At 43.4% G+C, this 20,342-nt stretch overlaps 1 protein-coding gene across 2 annotated transcripts in view; it reads left to right on the top strand.

The window, feature by feature from the left end:
* erbb3 (erb-b2 receptor tyrosine kinase 3) overlaps positions 1-20,342 on the top strand; it is a 100,505-nt gene that overhangs the window by 53,255 nt on the left and 26,908 nt on the right. For both annotated transcript variants that reach the window (XM_033015828.1, XM_033015830.1), the window contains exons 4-14: positions 168-302; positions 2,437-2,502; positions 4,764-4,885; positions 6,049-6,190; positions 7,380-7,493; positions 11,464-11,596; positions 15,151-15,224; positions 15,939-16,029; positions 16,570-16,778; positions 18,351-18,483; positions 20,105-20,195. In XM_033015828.1, coding sequence (XP_032871719.1) covers positions 168-302; positions 2,437-2,502; positions 4,764-4,885; positions 6,049-6,190; positions 7,380-7,493; positions 11,464-11,596; positions 15,151-15,224; positions 15,939-16,029; positions 16,570-16,778; positions 18,351-18,483; positions 20,105-20,195 — 1,310 coding nt within the window. The remainder of the gene's footprint in view (positions 1-167; positions 303-2,436; positions 2,503-4,763; positions 4,886-6,048; positions 6,191-7,379; positions 7,494-11,463; positions 11,597-15,150; positions 15,225-15,938; positions 16,030-16,569; positions 16,779-18,350; positions 18,484-20,104; positions 20,196-20,342) is intronic.

The following is a 20,342-nucleotide window of genomic DNA, read 5'->3' as shown; positions in this document are numbered from 1 at the left end:
CGGGAATTTGGCTGTATTTGTGTTCAGTCTCCATTCAAAACTCATTAATTCCCTGCATTAGTCCCAAAAGTTTGATTAAATTCTCCCTTCTCTTCTTCCTAGGCTTCCAATTGTCATTGTTCCCTTTCTTTATTAACGCTCTCCTTTTTGTTTTATGTGCTTTGCAGAGATTCTGGTGGGAGGTGTATACCTAGAATCCAACAAGTTTCTGTGCCACACAGAGTCCATCGATTGGGCTGACATCCTGCAAAACCCAAATGAGAGAATGGACTTCAATGAGACAAAGGATGCTGCCAAAGGCTGTGAGTATAGAAGATAGAGAGAGTAACTCAGCGCGACAGGCAGTATCTCTGGAGAGAATGAATGGGTGACTTTTCAGGTCGAGACCCGTCATTAGCTAGGGGTAACAACTTGGGTATCCCTGCTGTTATAAACATACTTGTAAATTGGTCTTTGATTTGTTTCATTTCTGGCGTTTTGCATTAAATTAGCATTTATTGCCCATCCCTAATTGCTTTTGAGAAGGTGGTGGTAAGCTGCTGCTTTCTTGAACCATTATAGTACTTCCAGTGATGGTACACTCACAGTGCTGTTCTAAATTTTTGAATTTAGACCCAGAGATGATGAAGAACCAGCAACATATTTCCTAGTAAGTATGGTATGTGGCTTGAAGAGGAACCTGCAAATGATGGTGTTCCCATGCACCTCTTGCCCTGGTCCCAGGTGGTAGGGCTCATAGCTTTGGGAGGTGCCTGGGCAAGTAATGGCAGTGTACTTTGCATTTCACGGTGGAGACAATTACTATTTAGGGTGGAGAGTGTGGTTCTAATCAAGTGGGTTGTTTTCTCCTTAATGATGTTGAGTTTCTTGAGAGTTGAGGCTGCACTCATCCAGGCAAGTGGAGAATATTCCATCACATTCCTGGCTTGTGACGTAGATAATGATCTTTGATCAAAACAAAAGCTCAGCTTTTCAAAATGCCAAACGTCTGTCATTGAGACTTTTTCTTTTGGCTCTCTTTATCTTTGTTTTTTCCACCTCTTCATCTCCTTCCCTCTGTGACTCAGCTTACTGTTGGTCCAGATCCCAACCAATTAACCTGGTACTTGCAGATCTTGTAGCTAATAACAACATCAGGTATGGCAGACGGACCAGCACAGACATGATGGGTGGAATGGTCTCCCCACCGTAACATTCTTTGCAGAAGAAAGGCAGATCCTAAAATTGAATGTGCATGAGGCCGCAATTAGAGTATCGTGTTCAGTTTTGGTCACCCTGTAAAAGGAAAGATGTTGTTAAGCTGCAAAGGATGCAGAGAAGATCCACAAGGATGTTACCAGGACTTGAGGGCCTGAGCTACAGGGAGTGGTTGAGCAGGCTAGGGCTTTATTCCGTGAAGCACAGGACGATAAGGGGTGGTGTTATAGAGGTGCATAAGATTACGAGAGGAATAGATAGAGTAAATGTAGGAGGAGTAGATAGGAGTCTTTTACCCAGAGTAAGGGAATTAAAAACCAGAGGACGTGGGTTTAAGGTGAGGGGGGAAAAGATGTAATAGGAACCTGAGGGGCCTGTTTCCATGCTCTAACGTTTATTTTCTATGGAGGGGAATCATTTGTATGCCTCATACGCATTTTTCAGGAATAGGATTGATTTAAAAAAAAACTGACGATAGCTGTTCCTTGATAAGAGGAGAGCGGAATGCACAGAATCTCTTGCCCAGAATAGGGAAATCGAGAACCAGAGGACATAGGATCAAGGTGAAGGGGAAAAGATTTAATAGGAATCGGAGGGGTAAATTTTTCACACACTGGGTGGTGGGTATATGGAACAAGCTGCCAAATGAGGTAGTTAAGGCTGGTACTATACCAACTTTTAAGAAACAGTTAGACAGGTACATGATAGGACAGGTTTGGAGGGATATGGGCCAAGCGGAGGCAGGTGGGACTAGTGTAGCTGGGACATATTAGCTGGAGTGGACAAGTTGGGCTGAAGTGCCTGTTTCCACACTCTATGACTCTAAAGGTGGTAGAAATATGTAATGAGCTGCTGGAAGAGGTAGTTGAGGCAGGTAATATCACAACGTTTAAAAAGTATTTGGACAAGTACATGAATAGCATAGATTTTGAGGGATGTGGGCCAAACACAGGCAGGTGGGACTATTGTAGTTGGGGCATGTTGGTCGGTGTGGGCAAGTTGGGCTGAAGGGCCTGTTTTCATGCTGTATGACTCTATGAAGAAGGCCGTCTGAAGAAGTGTCTTGACCTGAAACGTCACCTATCCATGTTTCTCCTGAAATGCTGCCTTTTCATGAAAGGAATCGTAAATCCTCAATTTACAGGTTTTTGCGATAATGCTGTTAACTCTTTGGGGTATGCAAACTCTTTGGGGTATGTGTTTTTGATTTTAAATGAAGATGTATTTCCTGTTTTTCAGGCTCCCAGTGCCATGCATCCTGTAAAGGACATTGTTGGGGCCCTGGCGAGGCTGACTGTCAGAACTGTAAGTACATTGTTAATGGATTGTTTGTGAGATATAGAAATTGGGCAGAGGAGTGCACAGTCTATTGATTCAGGCTGCTATGCAGTCCAGGTAGAGCATGACTATGAAACAATAACTCTAGCCAGTATACACATTATTAGTTACTGAACCACGTGTGAATGCAAAACACAGAAGATGTAACGGTAAGACTTGGCTTTGTGTACATGGCGACCCTGTCAGGTGCTGATTTCTTACGATGCTCTTAGTTATGCAGTCTGAACACTGACAGATAGATACACACGTACTTTAAAAAAGGCATCCGCTTCAGTTGAGTGCTGCTGTGCAGGGAGCCTGGTGTGGATCCCTGCCCTCTGGTGGAGCTGCCGCAGCAATGAATTGTCCTGTGCTTGGTGTGGGGGGTGTTGTCGCTGGGGGCTGGTGTTGGGGCACTTCTGTTCTGCACTGAGATCTCCCCAGTGGTGAATGTGCCCATTGCTGGGGATTGGCAGCACCTGCTCCATATGTTGACAGACTGCACGGATTCTACTGTTTCACCCTCTCTTTGCCTGCATAGTTTCTCTATGGTAACATACATTACTCAACGGTGCACGCTGGCTATTGCCTTAATATTGAGCTTAAAAATTTGTAGTAAAACTTAGGCCTGCAGTACACCTTTCTCATGGATGTGCCGGAGTCAATTATGGTCTCCTCCATTGTCAGAGTGAGGCTAAACGCAAATTGGAGGAACAGCATCTCATTTTTCGCTTGGGCAGCTTACAGCCCAGTGGTATGATACTGATTTCTCTCACTTCAGGTAGCCCCGGCATTCCCTCTCTCCATCCCTCCCCCACCCAAGTCGCACTAGATTCTCGTTTTCACCCAACAAACAGCTAACAGTGGCCCATTTCCTTTATCATCGTTACTTTTTTGCATATCCTTCATTCATTGTTCTTTATCTCTCTATATCATCATCTATATCTCTTATCCCTAACCAGTCTGAAGAAGGGTCTCGACCCGAAACGTCACCCATTCCTTCTCTCCAGAGACGCTGCCTATCCTGCTGAGTTACTCCAGCTTTTTGTGTCTATCTTCAGTTTAAACCAGCATCTATCAATTTATCTTGATATCAATTTGTCCAATTGCCATTTTTAAAATAATTGTTACTTTGCAGCTTTGGCCTGCACCCTATATGAAACTTTCCCTCTATTCCCTCCACTCCTCTCTGCAACTGAAAACATGCTTGTTTTCTCATGTTTCCAGTTCCTATAATGGGTCCTGGACCTGAAATATTGATTCTTCTTCTCTCCCAATTAATGCTACCCAACATGTTGAAGAATTTGAACATTCTCTGTTTTTGTCACAAAGTTAGCTTGAGGACAGTCTCATCATATCCATAAAGTAGTGGATCTACCTTTGGTTACCCTGTTCAGACGAACCTTCTAGCTTAACTAGAGGTTCTGTAAACAAAATATTGTTTCAATCACACAAGAGGTATTTCCAAGAAAGCATTTGTTGTTGGCGGGTTATCATTTAGCTAGATGACACAAACAGCTAACCTTGGGTTGAAAGCATCTGTATTGAAGTGATTCACATACAATCTCTCAGTGTGAATGGGGATGTATGTGTAAAACTGCCAAATCCTTAAAGAAACGTAACATTCAATTAGTTATAGACAATCATAAATTAGTGTCAAGTTGGAGTAAATTTTCATGTTGTGATTTGAAGCTTTGTTCCAAGATTTGAGTATGCTTTCTGCGTTAAGGAATGATTTGCCAGCCTGGTAAAGGGGTACATGATAAGGGATGTTATTTTTTAATTCATTGCTTCACCAAAGATCTGACTGAATAAATGGATTGTTGTATAAGCGAGGCTTAACAGTGGGGAAGTTGATAGGCCGTTCCTCGGGATGGAGAGCTTTAAGTCTGAGGATAGGGGACTGCCCATTGAGAATGTAAATGAGAATAATTTTCTTCAACCTTCACCTTCTCTGCACCAGAGGACTTGGTTGTTTAGAATATTCATGCTATTGGAATATTTTTGGTTATGCAAATTAACAAGGAAGGTAGATAGATCAGCCTTGATTGTATTAACTGATAGAGCAGGCTTGAGAAGCTCAATAGCCTTCTCCTGCTCTTGCTTTTGAGAGATGTTTTCTTATGTGCACTACTAAAGTACATCTGTGTCCTGGGGAAACCCAGCAGGAATCACTGCCTTCAGGCAAAGGGTGATGGAACACAAAAGCTGCAATCATTTTGACTTTGCTCTCCTTATCTTCCCAACAGTGACTAAATCAGTGTGTGCTCCTCAGTGTAATGGCCGATGCTTTGGACAACACAACCCCAGCAAGTGTTGCCACGGCGAGTGTGCTGGTGGGTGCTCTGGCCCCAAAGATACCAACTGCTTTGTAAGTCCTTGGCGGGTTTTATTTTAGCTTTATTACAACGACTACACATTCAGAGCACAAAGCCAGTTGTGAAGCACCAAACTCAATATTTCAAAAAATATATATTTGTTTTAGTTGTGTGAATTGTGATAGGAAATAAGGTGCTATGCTGGAAATTGGAAAAAAAGTTGCAGAAATAGGTCAACTGTGTGTGTTGCGGGAGAAACTAAGTTAATGTTTCAGGTCAATTTGAAATATGAACCTTGTTTTACTTTTCCTGTCTGCTAAGATGTTTCTGCATGATCAATCCTGATGCTCACAGTCAATAGAAAAGCTTTCTGAAGCAGGGATTGAAATTGTGAATCCCAAAGAATTAAATAAGCACCAAGATTCAGCGTGACAGGGAGCAAATGCCTGATGAAGACTGAAGGAATGGAAGCACTGGGTGGGATCAGCATGATAATGAGCAACTGTGAGTGGAAAGATGTGAAGGCTTTGGAGAAAGTACAGAAGAGATTTACTGGGATCGTTCTGGAGATGAGGGATTTTGGTTATCTGGCTAGACTGGAGAAGCTGGGGTTGCTCTCCTTGGACGAGGAGAGGATGTGAGGATCTGAATGAGGTGGATTCACAAAAGATATACTCAGAGTGGACAGGGAGAAACAGTTTCCATAGGCAGGGAGGTCAAGAACTAGAGGACATAGAATGTAGGTGATTAGCAAAAGAATCAAAAGTGATACAACAAAGAACTTCTTCATGCATTGAGTGGTTAGGGCATGGAATGCACTGCTGGGGTGGTATTGGAGGCAGGTTCAATTGTAGCAAGCCAAAGTAAGCTGGATATGTATCTGAAAGGAAATAATTGGTGGAGAGGGCAAGGTAGTGGGATAAACCTGATTGCATGATTTTGATATGGTTCCAGTAGATCAAATGGCCCACTCCTGTGCTGAAACCATTCTGTGATTTTATGACTGATGTCCAGAGCGAACAGAACCAAAATGTGATGATGACTGAAGCAGAGAAAAGATAATGGAGCTTCACACAGCGAGTGGGGCTCACTGATAGTGAAGACTGCATCAGTGAGTCAGAGCGGTGAGGGCCAGCTGTGTGCCCAAGCGTCAGAGTATAAAATGACATTTCCTGAGCTGTTCTAATTTCTCCCATTGACGGTTCTGTTCCCACAGGCGTGCAAATGGTTCAATGACAGCAACGCGTGTGTTCCAGTCTGTCCGCAACCATTAATTTATAACAAGCAGTCCTATCAGCTTGAGCGCAACCCAGACACCAAGTACATGTATGGAGCTTTCTGCGTGAAGAGCTGCCCTGGTGAGTACATTTAATTTGCCATGAATTCTGCGCTTTACATTCTCTGGGAACTACATCATCAGCAGCAGAACGCTCACACTACAATCTGTGGTGTGTAACCAACCATTGGTCAACATATGCTAATGATGGCTTCCTTATAGAGATAAAATTGTGTCCCTCACTTTTCTCTTACTCCTGGCATAAGCCAGGTTTACAGCCGTCCCTCTCTCTGCCATCCCAAGTGGCGTACAAGCTATTGGCTAACTCAACAGACGACTATGGAAGCTGCAATCTTTCTCATCTGTATATTAATACCCCCCCCCCCCCCCTGCAATTAGAGGTTTTGTTCTTATTATTACTCACACATCATTCAGAGTGCCACAGGGAGGTTTCATAGAATCCACAGCATAGGAGCCATTCATTCCATCGGGTCCGGCACTTTACAGGAGGTTGTCCTGCTCCCCTGCTGACTGACTAATTTGACTGACTTGACTTGACTGACTTCTCTTTTCCTGTATAACTGTCAATCTTTGAGTATTTATCTAATTCCCCTTTTGAGAGCTATTGAATATGCTTCCACAATTCTTTCAGGAAGGGCGTTATGGATCACAGTAACTAACTAGGTTAAAATAATTCCCCTCATCGCTCTACAGGTTGCACAAGTGATTCTCTAAACCTGTGAACACCCTTTTGCCAGTGGAAACTCGTATTCCATGAAATCCGGCAATAATTTTTGAACGTGGCCATCCTTGAGCTAACTGCTTGTTTTATACATGAACAGCTTTTGGTTTCAATTGCAGAGAGTTGTGGTACCATGTTTATCAGGCAGCCAATTCAATGTTACCCAGTGTATGTGCCAACTCCTGGAAATGGCTGTGAGGCATGAGCTCAAAGGAGCGGAGCATGAAGAACATAAACATTTGGAGCAGGACTGGGCTGTTTGGCCCCTCAAACGATTCCACTGTTCATCAAAATCAAGATTGATCTGCGCCCATTTTCCTGCACTCTCCCAATGTTTCCCGATTTCTTAAATATCCAGAAACTTAACGATCTCTGTATTGAATGAACTCAATAACTGATCCTCCACGCTCTGAGGCAGAAATTCCAAAAATTCACCACACTCTGGGTGAAGAAACCTCAACTGCCCTGAATGACCAACTCATTATCTTTGATTTTAAAAGTCACCTTCTGTTTTTGTTTTGTCCTGCAGCGAACTTCATTGTGGACCAGAGCTCATGTGTCCGTGCCTGCCCCAGTGACAAAATGGAAGTTGAGAAAAATGGAGTAAAGATGTGTGAACCATGTGATGGCCTGTGCCCAAAAGGTGAGAGTGCAAGAGACTCAAACTTCTCCCTTCCACTGTAGCAGGTTGCCTGGGCAACAGATACTATTTTATGCTTTCAAAGTTGACTTTGAATTTGCAGGGACTTTCACTTCCTGGTGTTTTCCAGTTGTTAAGTCATGGCCAGCCCCTGTTTCTGGTTCTTTGACCTGTAGAGTACAGTGGTAGTAATCATTAAATTACTCTCAGCAATGCAGAGACGTGCCTCAATGACTATCGACCAGTGGCACTAACGTCTGTGGTGATGAAGTGCTTCGAGAGGCTGATCATGGCGCAAATCAATTCATACCTCGACAAAAACCTGGACCCACTGCAGTTCGCTTACCGCCACAACAGATCAACGGTGGATGCGATCTCACTGGCTCTCCACTCCGCTCTGGACCACTTGGACAACAAAAACTCGTATGTTATTCATTGACTACAGCTCAGCATTTAATACCATCATCCCCTCCAAGCTGGTTACCAAACTCGCAGAACTGGGTCTCTGCACATCCCTCTGCAATTGGATCCTCAACTTCCTCATTCACAGACCACAGTCTGTCCGTATTGGTGTAAATGTGTCATCCTTGATAACAATCAGCACGGGAGCACCACAAGGCTGTGTGCTCAGCCCCCTGCTGTACTCACTCTATACTCATGACTGCGTAGCCAGACATAGTGCGAACTCCATCATCAAGTTCGCCGACAACACCACTGTTGTGGGACGTATCACTGATGGGGACGAGTCAGAGTATAGAAGTGAGATCGACCGATTGACCAAATGGTGCCAGCACAATAACCTGGCCCTCAACACCAGCAAAACCAAGGAACTGATTGTGGACTTTGGAAGGGGTAGGATGGGGACCCACAGTCCCGTTTATATCAACGGGTCAATGGTGGAAAGGGTCAAGAACTTAAAATTCCTGGGCGTGCATATTTCCGAAGATCTTTCCTGGTCCCAGAACACTGATGCAATTATAAAGAAAGCACATCAGCGCCTCTACTTCCTGAGAAGATTGCAGAGAGTTGGTATGTCAAGGAGGACTCTCTCGAACTTCTACAGGTGCACAGTAGAGAGCATGCTGACCGGTTGCTTCGTGGCTTGGTATGGCAACTTGAGCGTCCAGGAGCGGAAAAGGCTGCAAAAAGTCGTAACCACTGCCCAGTCCATCATCGGCTCTGACCTCCCTACCATCGAGGGGATCTATCGCAGTCGCTGCCTCAAAAAGGCTGCCAGCATCATCAAGGACCCACACCATCCTGGCCACACACTCATCTCTCCGCTGCCATCAGGTAGAAGGTACAGGAGTCTGAAATCTGTAACATCCAGGTTCAGGAACAGCTGCTTCCCCACAGCCATCAGACTATTAAACACAACTTCAAACAAACTCTGAAATCAAACAGCCTATTGCACGTTATCTGTTTATTTATATGTATATATATATTCTACGGTATATGGACACACTGATCTGATCTGTATTTATGCCTACAATATTCTGTTGTGCTGTAGCAAGCAAGAATTTCATTGTCCTATCTGGGACACATGACAATGACCATAAACTCTCTTGAAAACTCTCTTGAGACCAACAATCCAGTCATCCACATTCAAATCCTACCTCGGCTAGTGTGGAATTTAAATTCCGTTTATAATCCAGAATTATTTGATACTGACCACAAAATTACCAGATTGATGTAAATTTTGTGAGAAAATTTGGCACACTTGTACAGACTGGCCTATGCTGTATGTGACTTCAGACCCATCAAATCTTGTTGACTGAAATGGCATAGTAAGCCATTCCATTAAAGGGCAATAAATACCCAGATTCCAAAGGAAAAAAAGCAGAGGCTCACCAGCCTGCTACTCCTTAACTACACTGGCGAGGTGCTGCTTTCAAATGTGGGCCAGCTAAGCCGTTTCTTTTTTCTGACAAATTTGTGGGTTTTGAGAGAGACCGTGTTATTTTGTAAGAAAAATATCACTACACTGGAAATGAGTTGTGGTTTTCTCAAAATAGAAAATAGCTAAGAATGAGCAGATTGTCTTCTGAGGAAATGTTGGAAAGGCTAGGTTTGTATCCACTGAAATGTAGAAGCCTGAGAGGGAACTTGATTGAAATATAAGAGATCATGGCAGGCAAGACGGGTGGATGTGGAGAGAACATTTCCTCTTAAGGGAGAATATGGAACCAAAGGTCACTGTTCAAAAATAAGGGGTCACCCATTTCAGACAGAGGCGAGGTGCAATGTTTTCTCATAGAAATGTGGTTTTTGGAAGTTATTTCCTCAATGGGTGTTGGAAGCAGTCTTTGAATATTTTGGACACAGAAGTCAATAGATTCTTGACAAGAAAAGTGAGGTGAAAGGTTACTGGGAGGAAGGGGGAATGCAAAGTTGAGGTTACAGCCAGATCAAATATGATCCTATTATCTGCCTGCACCTAATCCATATCCTTCCATCCCTTGCCTTTCCAAAAGTCTCTTAAATGCTACTATCATATCTTCCTCCACCACCACCACCCCGTGAAAAATCATTGTTTTCAACCATTATTACATATGGGAACATTGCAGAGAGCTTATATTGAATTAATGATAAGATTATATAGTAAAATAAAAAGTTACCAAAAATGACCAAATCAATCCCCAAACTACTGGCTTGCTCTGCCATGAACAAAATATTTAATTGTTATATTCTTCTGTTTTCTAACTAGCATGTTTGTTAATTTGTACACCTATTTATCAACTTGGGTCAATCCTGTTACTGTTTGTGGTATTCTGACTCTGACACCATTGGGCTGCAATATGCCTCTTCACTTTGCATTCATGTAAGAATTGATTGGATGCTATGATGCTGTAGATTCTCTGGCATAATAATCAGAATAGACTTGCAAGCCTGTACCCACTCTATGCCATTGGCAATGTTCAGGACTCAGTTGTTTAAGGATACCCTAACTTGTGTGGATGGCACACTCTGACAGAAGAGTCCCACGTCTAATTAACACTAAAAGCAGGTGGGCAAAGCGAGAGGGCCCCCTTGAACACTTCTTCTCAAACTGCATGGGCAGTGTAGTATTTAGTGACGTGGAACTTACAGAAATTATTACTCCATTAGCACCACCCTCAGGCTCTTTGATGCTCTGCAGGATGCACTGTCCAGCATCCATTTCCTACACACAGGCAAACAGCAGAATCTGCAGGATCAATACGACTAAATTGCCTTTGTTTTTTCTATTTTGGCATTTTCCCTTTTCCTGCTTCTTTCTCTGATGCAATTTTACAAGAACCCTGACCGTTACAATTTTACAAGATCCCTGACCTTACTTTGTGGATCTTTTTAACAAGTGATTACTGCTTTGGTTGGGACTAGTTAACTTGGCAATTAATTATTTAAAGGGAAAGATAATTTGCATTTGATAGCACCTTTCATGCCCTTGAGATGGTCCAGATGCCTTAAACCCAACTAAATGCTTTCCGAGTGTGGTTATTATTGCAGGGCACCTGTCTGTGCATAGCAAACTTCCAGATCCAGTGTGATCGTTAATCAGATAATAATTTGTTTCAGCGATGCTGATTGAGGATTAAACACTGGCCCCAGAACTCCCTGCTCATCCTCAAAACAGCACTTTGGAGAAGACACAGGGTTTCAGTTTAATGTCAGAACATTGCACCTGTTCAGGAGAGTGATACGTCTAATAGAGCAGCACTCCCTCAGCACTGCGGGAGTGTCAGCCTGGTTATGTGCTCGTCTCTGGAATAAAACAGTTCTTCAGGGAATTTTGGGAATGCTGATGTGAAAAGTTTACTGGTAAGCAGCAGCACCACCTTTTGTGCTTCTGCGTGCAAACTTCCTCCTACATATTGCCCGTTAGTGTGCTAACTGCAGATTCCAGAGGGCTTTAGCTCTGAACTCGAGTTCTGGGAAAACCACTGTCCAGTGCATTTCCTCAAATGTCCCCTTTGCTTCTTTGTCTGCACAGCATGCAAAGGGACTGGGACTGGGACTGGAGCTGGCAATCGATACCAGACTGTGGATTCAAACAACATTGACCAGTTCATTAACTGCACCAAGATCACCGGCAACCTTGACTTTCTCATCACTGGTCTCGAAGGGTAAGAAAGCACTGACAATTCCTTTGGATGGGAATGCCAGGCAGTGCAATACTGGGAACATTGTGGGACCCCAGTGGCTGTAGAGGGAATGGAGGATGTTTGGTTGTATGCATCATCCATCTCAGCAATGTAGCAAACTATAGGTGGCGGCATAGGGGATGCACAGAGAAAGGGGTGAAGAAAATATTGTCAGTAAAGCTAGAACCACTCCCAGGAGGACACAAAGTGGGTTAAGCAACATCTCTGAAGAATATGGATAGGTGACATTTTGGGTCAGGACCCTTTAGACTGATTGGACCACTCCCATCCTGTGCATATCTTGGTTTATGTTTTTCACCTTCAAGGACTTGGGAACATGGTAGCTTTTTCAGGTTGGTTGGTAGATGTTATGGAGGAGAGCTAAATGGTACAGATGAGTGTTTCTCTCACCAAATTGTATTGCCCAGCAGCAGTACCCTCCCAGTTGTCTTTAGTTGCAAACTCAAAATGATCCCAACACAGAAAGTGGTTATTTGGCTTATTGGGTCCACATCATTTCCTTGTAAACTATTACAATCAGTCCAATACCCCCACTCTTTCCCAGTAGCCTTACGAATCAGTCTTTAATTCCCTTTTTGAATGCTGTGATTGGCTCTGTTTCCACCACTCCTAAAGGCAGTGTGTTCCAGATCATAGCCACACTACATAAAGAAAAATATGTTCCTTATGTCCTCATTTCACTTTGATTCTGTGGCCCCGGAACCATTGCAGTAAATCTTTTCGGCACCTTTTCTGGGAACTTCCCACCTGTGCTAAAATATATGACCAGAATTGGTTGTGCCCTAATCAGCCAGTTAACCAGCCAGTTAAATAACCAGGTCAGTTGTGACCAACCACTAAACTGGCTGTAGTCAAACCCGAGGTCTTTGGTTTGTCTCTTACCAACCAAGTAATTGAGTTAGCCCTGTCTTCTTTCTGAGTCATGCTTCATGACTCATGACTTAGGATGGAGAGTGACATTGTTCATTCAGAAACAAGGGTCCTGAACTTAAAGAAAGGTAACTTTGAGGGTATGAGACGTGAATTGGCCAAGATTGACTGGCAATTGATTCTTAATGGGTTGACGGTGGATATGCAATGGAAGGCATTTAAATACTGTATGGATGAACTACAACAATTGTTCATCCCAGTTTGGCAAAAAAATAAATCAGGGAAGGTAGTGCATCCGTGGATAACAAGGGAAATCAGGGATAGTATCAAAACAAAAGATGAAGCATACAAATTAGCCAGAAAAAGCAGCCTACCGGAGGACTGGGAGAAATTCAGAGACCAGCAGAGGAGGACAAAGGGCTTAATTAGGAAAGGGAAAATAGATTATGAAAGAAAACTGGCAGGGAACATAAAAAACTGACTGCAAAAGTTTTTATAGTTATGTGAAAAGAAAAAGATTAGTTAAAACAAATGTAGGTCCCTTGCAGTCAGAAACAGGTGAATTGATCATGGGGAACAAGGACATGGCAAACCAATTGAAACTTTGGTTCTGTCTTCACTAAGGAAGACATAAATAATCTGCCGGAAATAGCAGGAGACCGGGGGTCAAATGAGATGGATGAACTGAGTGAAATCCAGGTTAGCCGGGAAGTGGTGTTAGGTAAATTGAATGGATTAATGGCCGATAAATCCCCAGGGCCAGATAGGCTGCATCCCAGAGTACTTAAGGAAGTAGCCCCAGAAATAGTGGATGCATTAGTGATAATTTTTCAAAACTCTTTAGATTCTGGAGTAGTCCCTGAGGATTGGAGGGTAGCTAATGTAACCCCACTTTTTAAAAAGGGAGGGAGAGAGAAAACAGGGAATTACAGACCAGTTAGTCTAACGTCGGTAGTGGGGAAACTGCTAGAATCAGTTATTAAAGATGGGATAGCAGCACATTTGGAAAGTGGTGAAATCATTGGACAAAGTCAGCATGGATTTATGAAAGGTAAATCATGTCTGACGAATCTTATAGAATTTTTCGAGGATGTAACTAGTAGAGTGGATAAGGGAGAACCAGTGGATGTGTTATATCTGGACTTTCAGAAGGCTTTCGACAAGGTCCCACATAAGAGATTAGTATACAAACTTAAAGCACACGGTATTGGGGGTTCAGTATTGATGTGGATAGAGAACTGGCTGGCAGACAGGAAGCAAAGAGTAGGAGTAAACGGGTCCTTTTCACAATGGCAGGCAGTGACTAGTGGGGTACCGCAAGGCTCAGTGTTGGGACCCCAGCTATTTACGATATATATTAATGATTTGGACGAGGGAATTGAATGCAACATCTCCAAGTTTGTAGATGACACAAAGCTGGGGGGCAGTGTTAGCTGTGAGGAGGATGCTAGGAGGCTGCAAGGTGACTTGGATAGGCTGGGTGAGTGGGCAAATGCGTGGCAGATGCAGTATCATGTGGATAAATGTGAGGTTATCCACTTTGGTGGCAAAAACAGGAAAGTAGACTATAATCTGAATGGTGGCCGATTAGGAAAAGGGGAGATGCAACGAGACCTGGGTGTCATGGTACACCAGTCATTAAAAGTAGGCATGCAGGTGCAGCAGGCAGTGAAGAAGGCGAATGGTATGTTAGCATTCATAGCAAAAGGATTTGAGTATAGGAGCAGGGAGGTTCTAATGCAGTTGTGCAGGGTCTTGGTGAGACCACACCTGGAGTATTGCGTACAGTTTTGGTCTCCTAATCTGAGGAAAGACATTCTTGCCATAGAGGGAGTACAGAGAAGATTCACCAGACTGATTCCTGGGATGTCAGGACTTTCATATGAAGAAAGACTGGATAGACTTGGTTTGTACTCGCTAGAATTTAGAAGATTGAGGGGGGATCTTATAGAAACTTACAAAATTCTTAAGGGGTTGGACAGGCTAGATGCAGGAAGATTGTTCCCGATGTTGGGGAAGTCCAGAACAAGGGGTCACAGTTTAAGGATAAGGGGGAAATCTTTTAGGACGGAGATGAGGAAAACATTTTTCACACAGAGAGCGGTGAATCTGTGGAATTCTCTGCCACAGAAGGTAGTTGAGGCCAGTTCATTGGCTATATTTAAGAGGGAGTTAGATGTGGCCCTTGTGGTTAAAGGGATTAGGGGGTATGGAGAGAAGGCAGGTACAGGATACTGAGTTGGATGATCAGCCATGATCATATTGAATGGCGGTGCAGGCTCAAAGGGCCGAATGGCCTACTCCTGCACCTATTTTCTATGTTTCATGTTGAGGAACCGTTTCTAACATCTCTCGTGAAAAAGGCTGCACTTCTGAGTTTTGATATTGTTCATGCACAATGTGGAATCAGCTCAATTGAATGCTGCCCTCTTTCTCCAAGCTTTTAGCTTGTCTGAATACAGAAGTCTTGTTATATTTGAGATTTGACAGCAGGGAGTTACTTCAATATGTAATTATCCCAGAGCGGTTTAAGATTTTTTTAAATCCCAAGTGCTTTTGCTATTTAATTACTTGGCTTCAAAGGCTTGGATGAGATTTTTAGTTTTTCCAATTCAATTTTTCCTTTCCTTTCTATTTGGTTTTAGGGACCCGTACCACAAAATTGCACGTCTAGATCCAGAAAAGCTGAAGATATTTCAAACTGTCCAGGAGATAACAGGTATGCACCTTATGATTAAAGGTCTGATATGTTACTTGGTAGATTAATCCAAAAATAAGGGGTCTCTAAGGTTCAAAACCATTCTAGATTATTTTGTTTTGGGGATCTGCCTAAGTGCTATTAGATTGATACCAATATTTGGTGTATCTCCACCCCCAGCCTATACAGGTACTGGCCTAAAGGATGTGGAGAACGTGATAGAAGTGCTGCTTTGCCTTAGATTAATCCAGATCCTGCAGAGTTTAAGTGCTGCCCATGTCGCCTGTTCCAGATGCATTGGCCCGATAGTGTTACAGCTTTTACCAGTACAACTGATGCCAGGCCTATGAATGGAGATTACTGGGAATTGAATACCCAATTAATACAGTGATGCTTAAAGGGTCTAGGCTCAAAGTATTGCTGAGTGCCTTCAGACATCCGAAGTGGAGGAAAATGTGGTAATAGTGGAGGTAATGTTTACCCACAGGTCTTTCTTGTACATGTCTCTGCTCTGTTCAAGGAGAATACTGACAGAGAGCAGGATGCAACTTCCCTGAATTCTCAACAGCAAGAGAGGGTTGAAAGAAAAAGTCTTGCACTCTCCCCCATTTGGAAAAATCCCGGGCAAAAACGAACTCAAATCACCTGTACAGATGCTGCAACAATATGGACTGTTTGAGAGTGTGGCCTGTTTGTCGATGTTTCGAATCACATGTGCGTTCTTTCCATTTCCAGGTTACTTGAATATTCAGTCCTGGCCAGAAAGCCTGAAGAATTTAAGTGTCTTTTCCAATCTGACTACTATTGGAGGAAGGACGCTCTACATGTAAGCACTCTAAAATGAAAGGGTAGTTAACCTGTGCTTGAGAAGTGGAGGGCTGTGGCGGGTAGTTTCCGTCACCTGGTTGTTGAGGGTGCATGTCAGTCATGAATCCTGTGGCTCCGACTGGAAGCAGATCGTCATTTGTGGCTATCAGGTTTGGACTGAATGGGCTCTGTTCATGTGTCCTTTCTCCACTTCCCCTCACACAGTCCACCCTGCATCCCCCACCTCGCCACCAGTCACTGAAGTCCAGCTTGGGTGAAACACTGATTTATGTGGTTTATCATGGTTTTGCTCTAAGCCATAGGAGAGGTGGGAGTGGGGTGACAGGGCATAGAAACGGCGGTGTGCGGCCAACAGCCAATGCGTCAGAGCACAGGAACGTGGCTTTGAGATTGGAATCTCCTCCACAGCCAGCTTCTGGTTAGCGCTGCTTTATGTGAGTAGCGTGGGAAGGAATGCGCAAAGTCGAATGGGGACCCACTGGAACTGAGCCTAAGTACCATGACTTCTCACTCTGCCCCTTTGTGTGTCTCTATGTAGCCGTGGCCTGTCTCTGATGATCATGAAGCTTCCGCACGTGACATCCCTTGGGTTTCAATCACTGATGGAAATCGGCGCTGGGAGGGTGTATGTGGCCTTCAATAAGCAGCTCTGCTACTACAACACGCTGAACTGGACAGTGCTGTACCGTCGGAAGACTCCCGCCCCATCTCCCATCATCAAAGAAAACAAGCAAGGGAGACTGTGCAGTGAGTGAGCTTGGATAACGGGTATGGAAGTGGGATGTGGGTAAAGGAAGACAATAGTGGTGGGGGGGAACGGGGTTGTCTCTCTCTAGCACGGGGTGCGTTCTCTCTCTAGCACGACACAACAACTTGCATTTATCTAGCGCCTTTAATGTGATAACGTGTCACAGGAACGATAATCAGACATATCTGGATACCCTGCCACGTATTGTGTCCAGGCCATTAAAAATGAGGTCAAAAGGATAAACTTTACAGAGAGACAGAAAGGACAATTCCAAAGTTGGGGCCTTCATGATTGTCGGGACATCCGCCATCATCTGGGTAGCGGAGGACAGGAATTGAGCACAGTAACAATGAGATGTACTGCAGCATGGTTTCTATCACTGGATTTAAGGGCAACTGGTGAGAACATTGCAGATATTTTAGTCATGACTTTACAAAGTTTTCTTTGTTTGGGAACTGTTCCCTTTAGATCGAAAAATTGTAATTCTGCTATTCGGGAAAAGTGAGAGACGGAAACCAGGGAATTAAGGGCCAGTTAACCTAACAGCTCTTGGGACATTCTGAGCATCTCTAAGAAAGAGAGTGACAGAACTACTTGAAATTTTTCATTTGATCAAAGAGAGCAAGTATCAACAAAAAGCATTGATCAACTACCAAATCTGAAATGAATTTTGTGTGGGGGTTACTAAGGCAGAAGGGGATGTCACTTTATGTGGACTTCCAAAAGCCATTTGATAAGATTCTTTATAAGAAATTAAAAGTTGAAGCTCGTGGATAGAATGACCAATTATTGACTCGGCTGGAAAATTGCCTGAGAGGTAGGGATGAAAGGCAGGTACTCACATTGTTAGGATGTGACCAGTAATGGCCCAGATGGATCTGTCTGTTTACAGATGAGGCACAACTTGGATGCTGCAGCAGTTCCAGCAGGGAAGTGAATAAGGGAAGGAAATCTCCATCTGCTCAAATGGTGGGGAAGTCCATCTATCCTTACAGAAAGCACTGTTTAGTGCCACCTCCATCAACTGGTCTCCCTCCTGCCTTCATTGCTAATGCTGCAGTTGGCCTTTGGAGATTTGCTGTGATTTTTCCAAATTCCACTGGGTAGACACTCATTTTTCCCCTTGATCTTTTATTTGTCTTGTGGATGTTCTTGAGATTGGAAAACAATAGCTGTGTCCATTGGTGAAGTTGCTTCACAGAGATGAACTAGGTTTAAATCTTGGATAAATCAGACCAATTCATAACGATTTGGTCTCCATTCGTCGTTTTTTTGGAATCATATGGTGCAACACAATTGTAAAAAATAACTGTTTCAGGATTGGACGAGGGTTGGTCAAGATTATAAATAATGATCTCCTTTTCTTTTTTTATTTTATTTTATTTTCTCTATTTTCTCTCTCAACTTTCTTCATTTACTCGTTTTCTTTTTTCACACACTATATAAAAAATAAATTTAAAAAAAAAATATTAAAAAAAAATAAAAAAAATCTTGGATTAAATCTGCGGCATATTTGTACTGATTTTTTACATTTATTTTTCTCTCCTCCTCTTTCCTTCATTTTTCCACAGGGAACGAAAAGAAGGTGTGTGATCCCCTGTGTTCCTCTGATGGTTGCTGGGGACCAGGCCCCAGCCAGTGTTTGTCCTGTGCCTTCTATAGTCGTGGTGGAACCTGTGTGAAAAGCTGCCGATTCCAGGAAGGGTAAGGACTGTAACACTCACTGTATTATTGGTAATCACTTCCTGGAATACATTGCTGTTACCCTTGATTCCCTGATCATTCCCCTCCACCTACCTGCGTGAATTGTAGGTTTTAACGCTATGCCTCATGCCATTAAGTATACCCACAATGTACTTGAAGGTATGAGACAGAGGTAAAACCTATTTAGTAAAAGTTGGGAACATTTTATCTGAAAAGCGTGAGTTTGCTCATGTAAATCACAACAACAGGCAGATGGAATGAAATGAGAAATGCAGGAAACAGCGGGTCAGGCAGCATCTGTGGAAAGAGAAACAGAGTTATCGTTTTAGGTCGAAGATCCTTCATCGGAACTTTCACCTGAAATTTGTCTCGTATGTCAGGAGCTTCTGGTCACTCTGCTCTCAACCTGTGACCTGGCTCTGCCATTGCACGAACCTAACATGCAAAGCATTTCATTTCTAATTTAATTTGAATCCTCCTCCTCCTCCATCCCAAAACACTTCACATTCTCGGAATTATTTGTAAGTACAAGAGCTGTTGTAGTATAGGGAACTGTGGCGCAGTCTTACACACAGCAAGAATCCATAAACAGCAGTGAGCTGAAAGATAAGGTAATCCACTGTTCTGTGGGAAGGATGAGGGATCCATCCTTCATGGATGCAGGACATGAGGCCATTGAGCTTCAGATGGACTCAAAGGGATCTGAACGACTGGATCAGGCCGTGATCTCGTCTGAAAGACACCAGGGAGTGGCTACAATAAATAGCAGAAATATGTTTAAGGGGAAGCTGAACACATGAGGGAGGAAAGAATAGGAGGTGGTGAGAGAAGGGGAGTGGTGACGTCTAGTGGGAGGAGGCTGTTATGGGACAGAAATCCTGCTGTAGTGCACAGCCTCTTTTTGTGCTGCAGATTCTTTATGAAAGCAGACTTGTTTGAAGTCTGAAGGATACCCACCCCTCCTATTCTGCCCCCCTGTCCTGGTCATCTATAATTCATCCTGTTTTGCAGTAGTTTGAGAGAGCTGTTGGCTAGGTTGGTCGAGGCAAGGACCCTCGGTTGTGCAAATGAATTCATTGTTTCTAGGGCAATGGGCCGGTTTCCAGCCTTGCTTTCACCCAGTATGATACTATGAACGTACATATGAATTCAGAGCAGGAATCAGCCACTCAACCCCAAGAGCCTGCTCCACTATTCAATAAGGTCATGCCTCATCTGAATAAGCTCAACACCGTGTTCCTGTCTATCCCTTTTCCCCTTTTACATATCAACAATATGTTAGAATTAGAATTAGAATTAGATCCTTTATTTGTCATTCAGACCTTACGGTCTGAACGAAATGTCGTTACCTGCAGCCATACATACAATAATACAATAATAAACAACAGAACAGACAGTAAACACAAATTAACATCCACCACAGTGAGTCCACCAAGCACCTCCTCACTGTGATGGAGGCAAAAATCTTAGGGCTGCAGTCTCTTCCCTCCTCATTCTCTGCGTGTTCATGAATACTGCAGGCTGATATGAAGATCAAAGGTGACAATCCAGTATATAGCCTGCTGCAGGAAGAGTTGGGAGGTGTGCAGAATCAGCACGTACTCTTTTGTTCTCTTCACAGATCCCAGCGAGAGTATGCTGATGGCTCCACGTGCATGCTATGTCACCCAGAGTGCAGGAAGATCAAGGGAGGACCCACCTGCAATGGAACGGTAAGGGGGAAACATGGAGTGCAACTGACTAGAAATTTTGCTTCGGTTTCAATGTTCTACTTTCAATTGCTCCTTACACTGAGCCATCTCTCTTTCCTCCTTTAAGATGGTCCTTAAAACTCATCTCTTTGATCAAGCTTTTGGTTA

Source organism: Amblyraja radiata, chromosome 46 (genome assembly GCF_010909765.2).
Source record: "Amblyraja radiata isolate CabotCenter1 chromosome 46, sAmbRad1.1.pri, whole genome shotgun sequence".
NCBI lineage: Eukaryota > Metazoa > Chordata > Chondrichthyes > Rajiformes > Rajidae > Amblyraja > Amblyraja radiata.
This window is presented reverse-complemented; position numbering and strand designations above follow the sequence as displayed.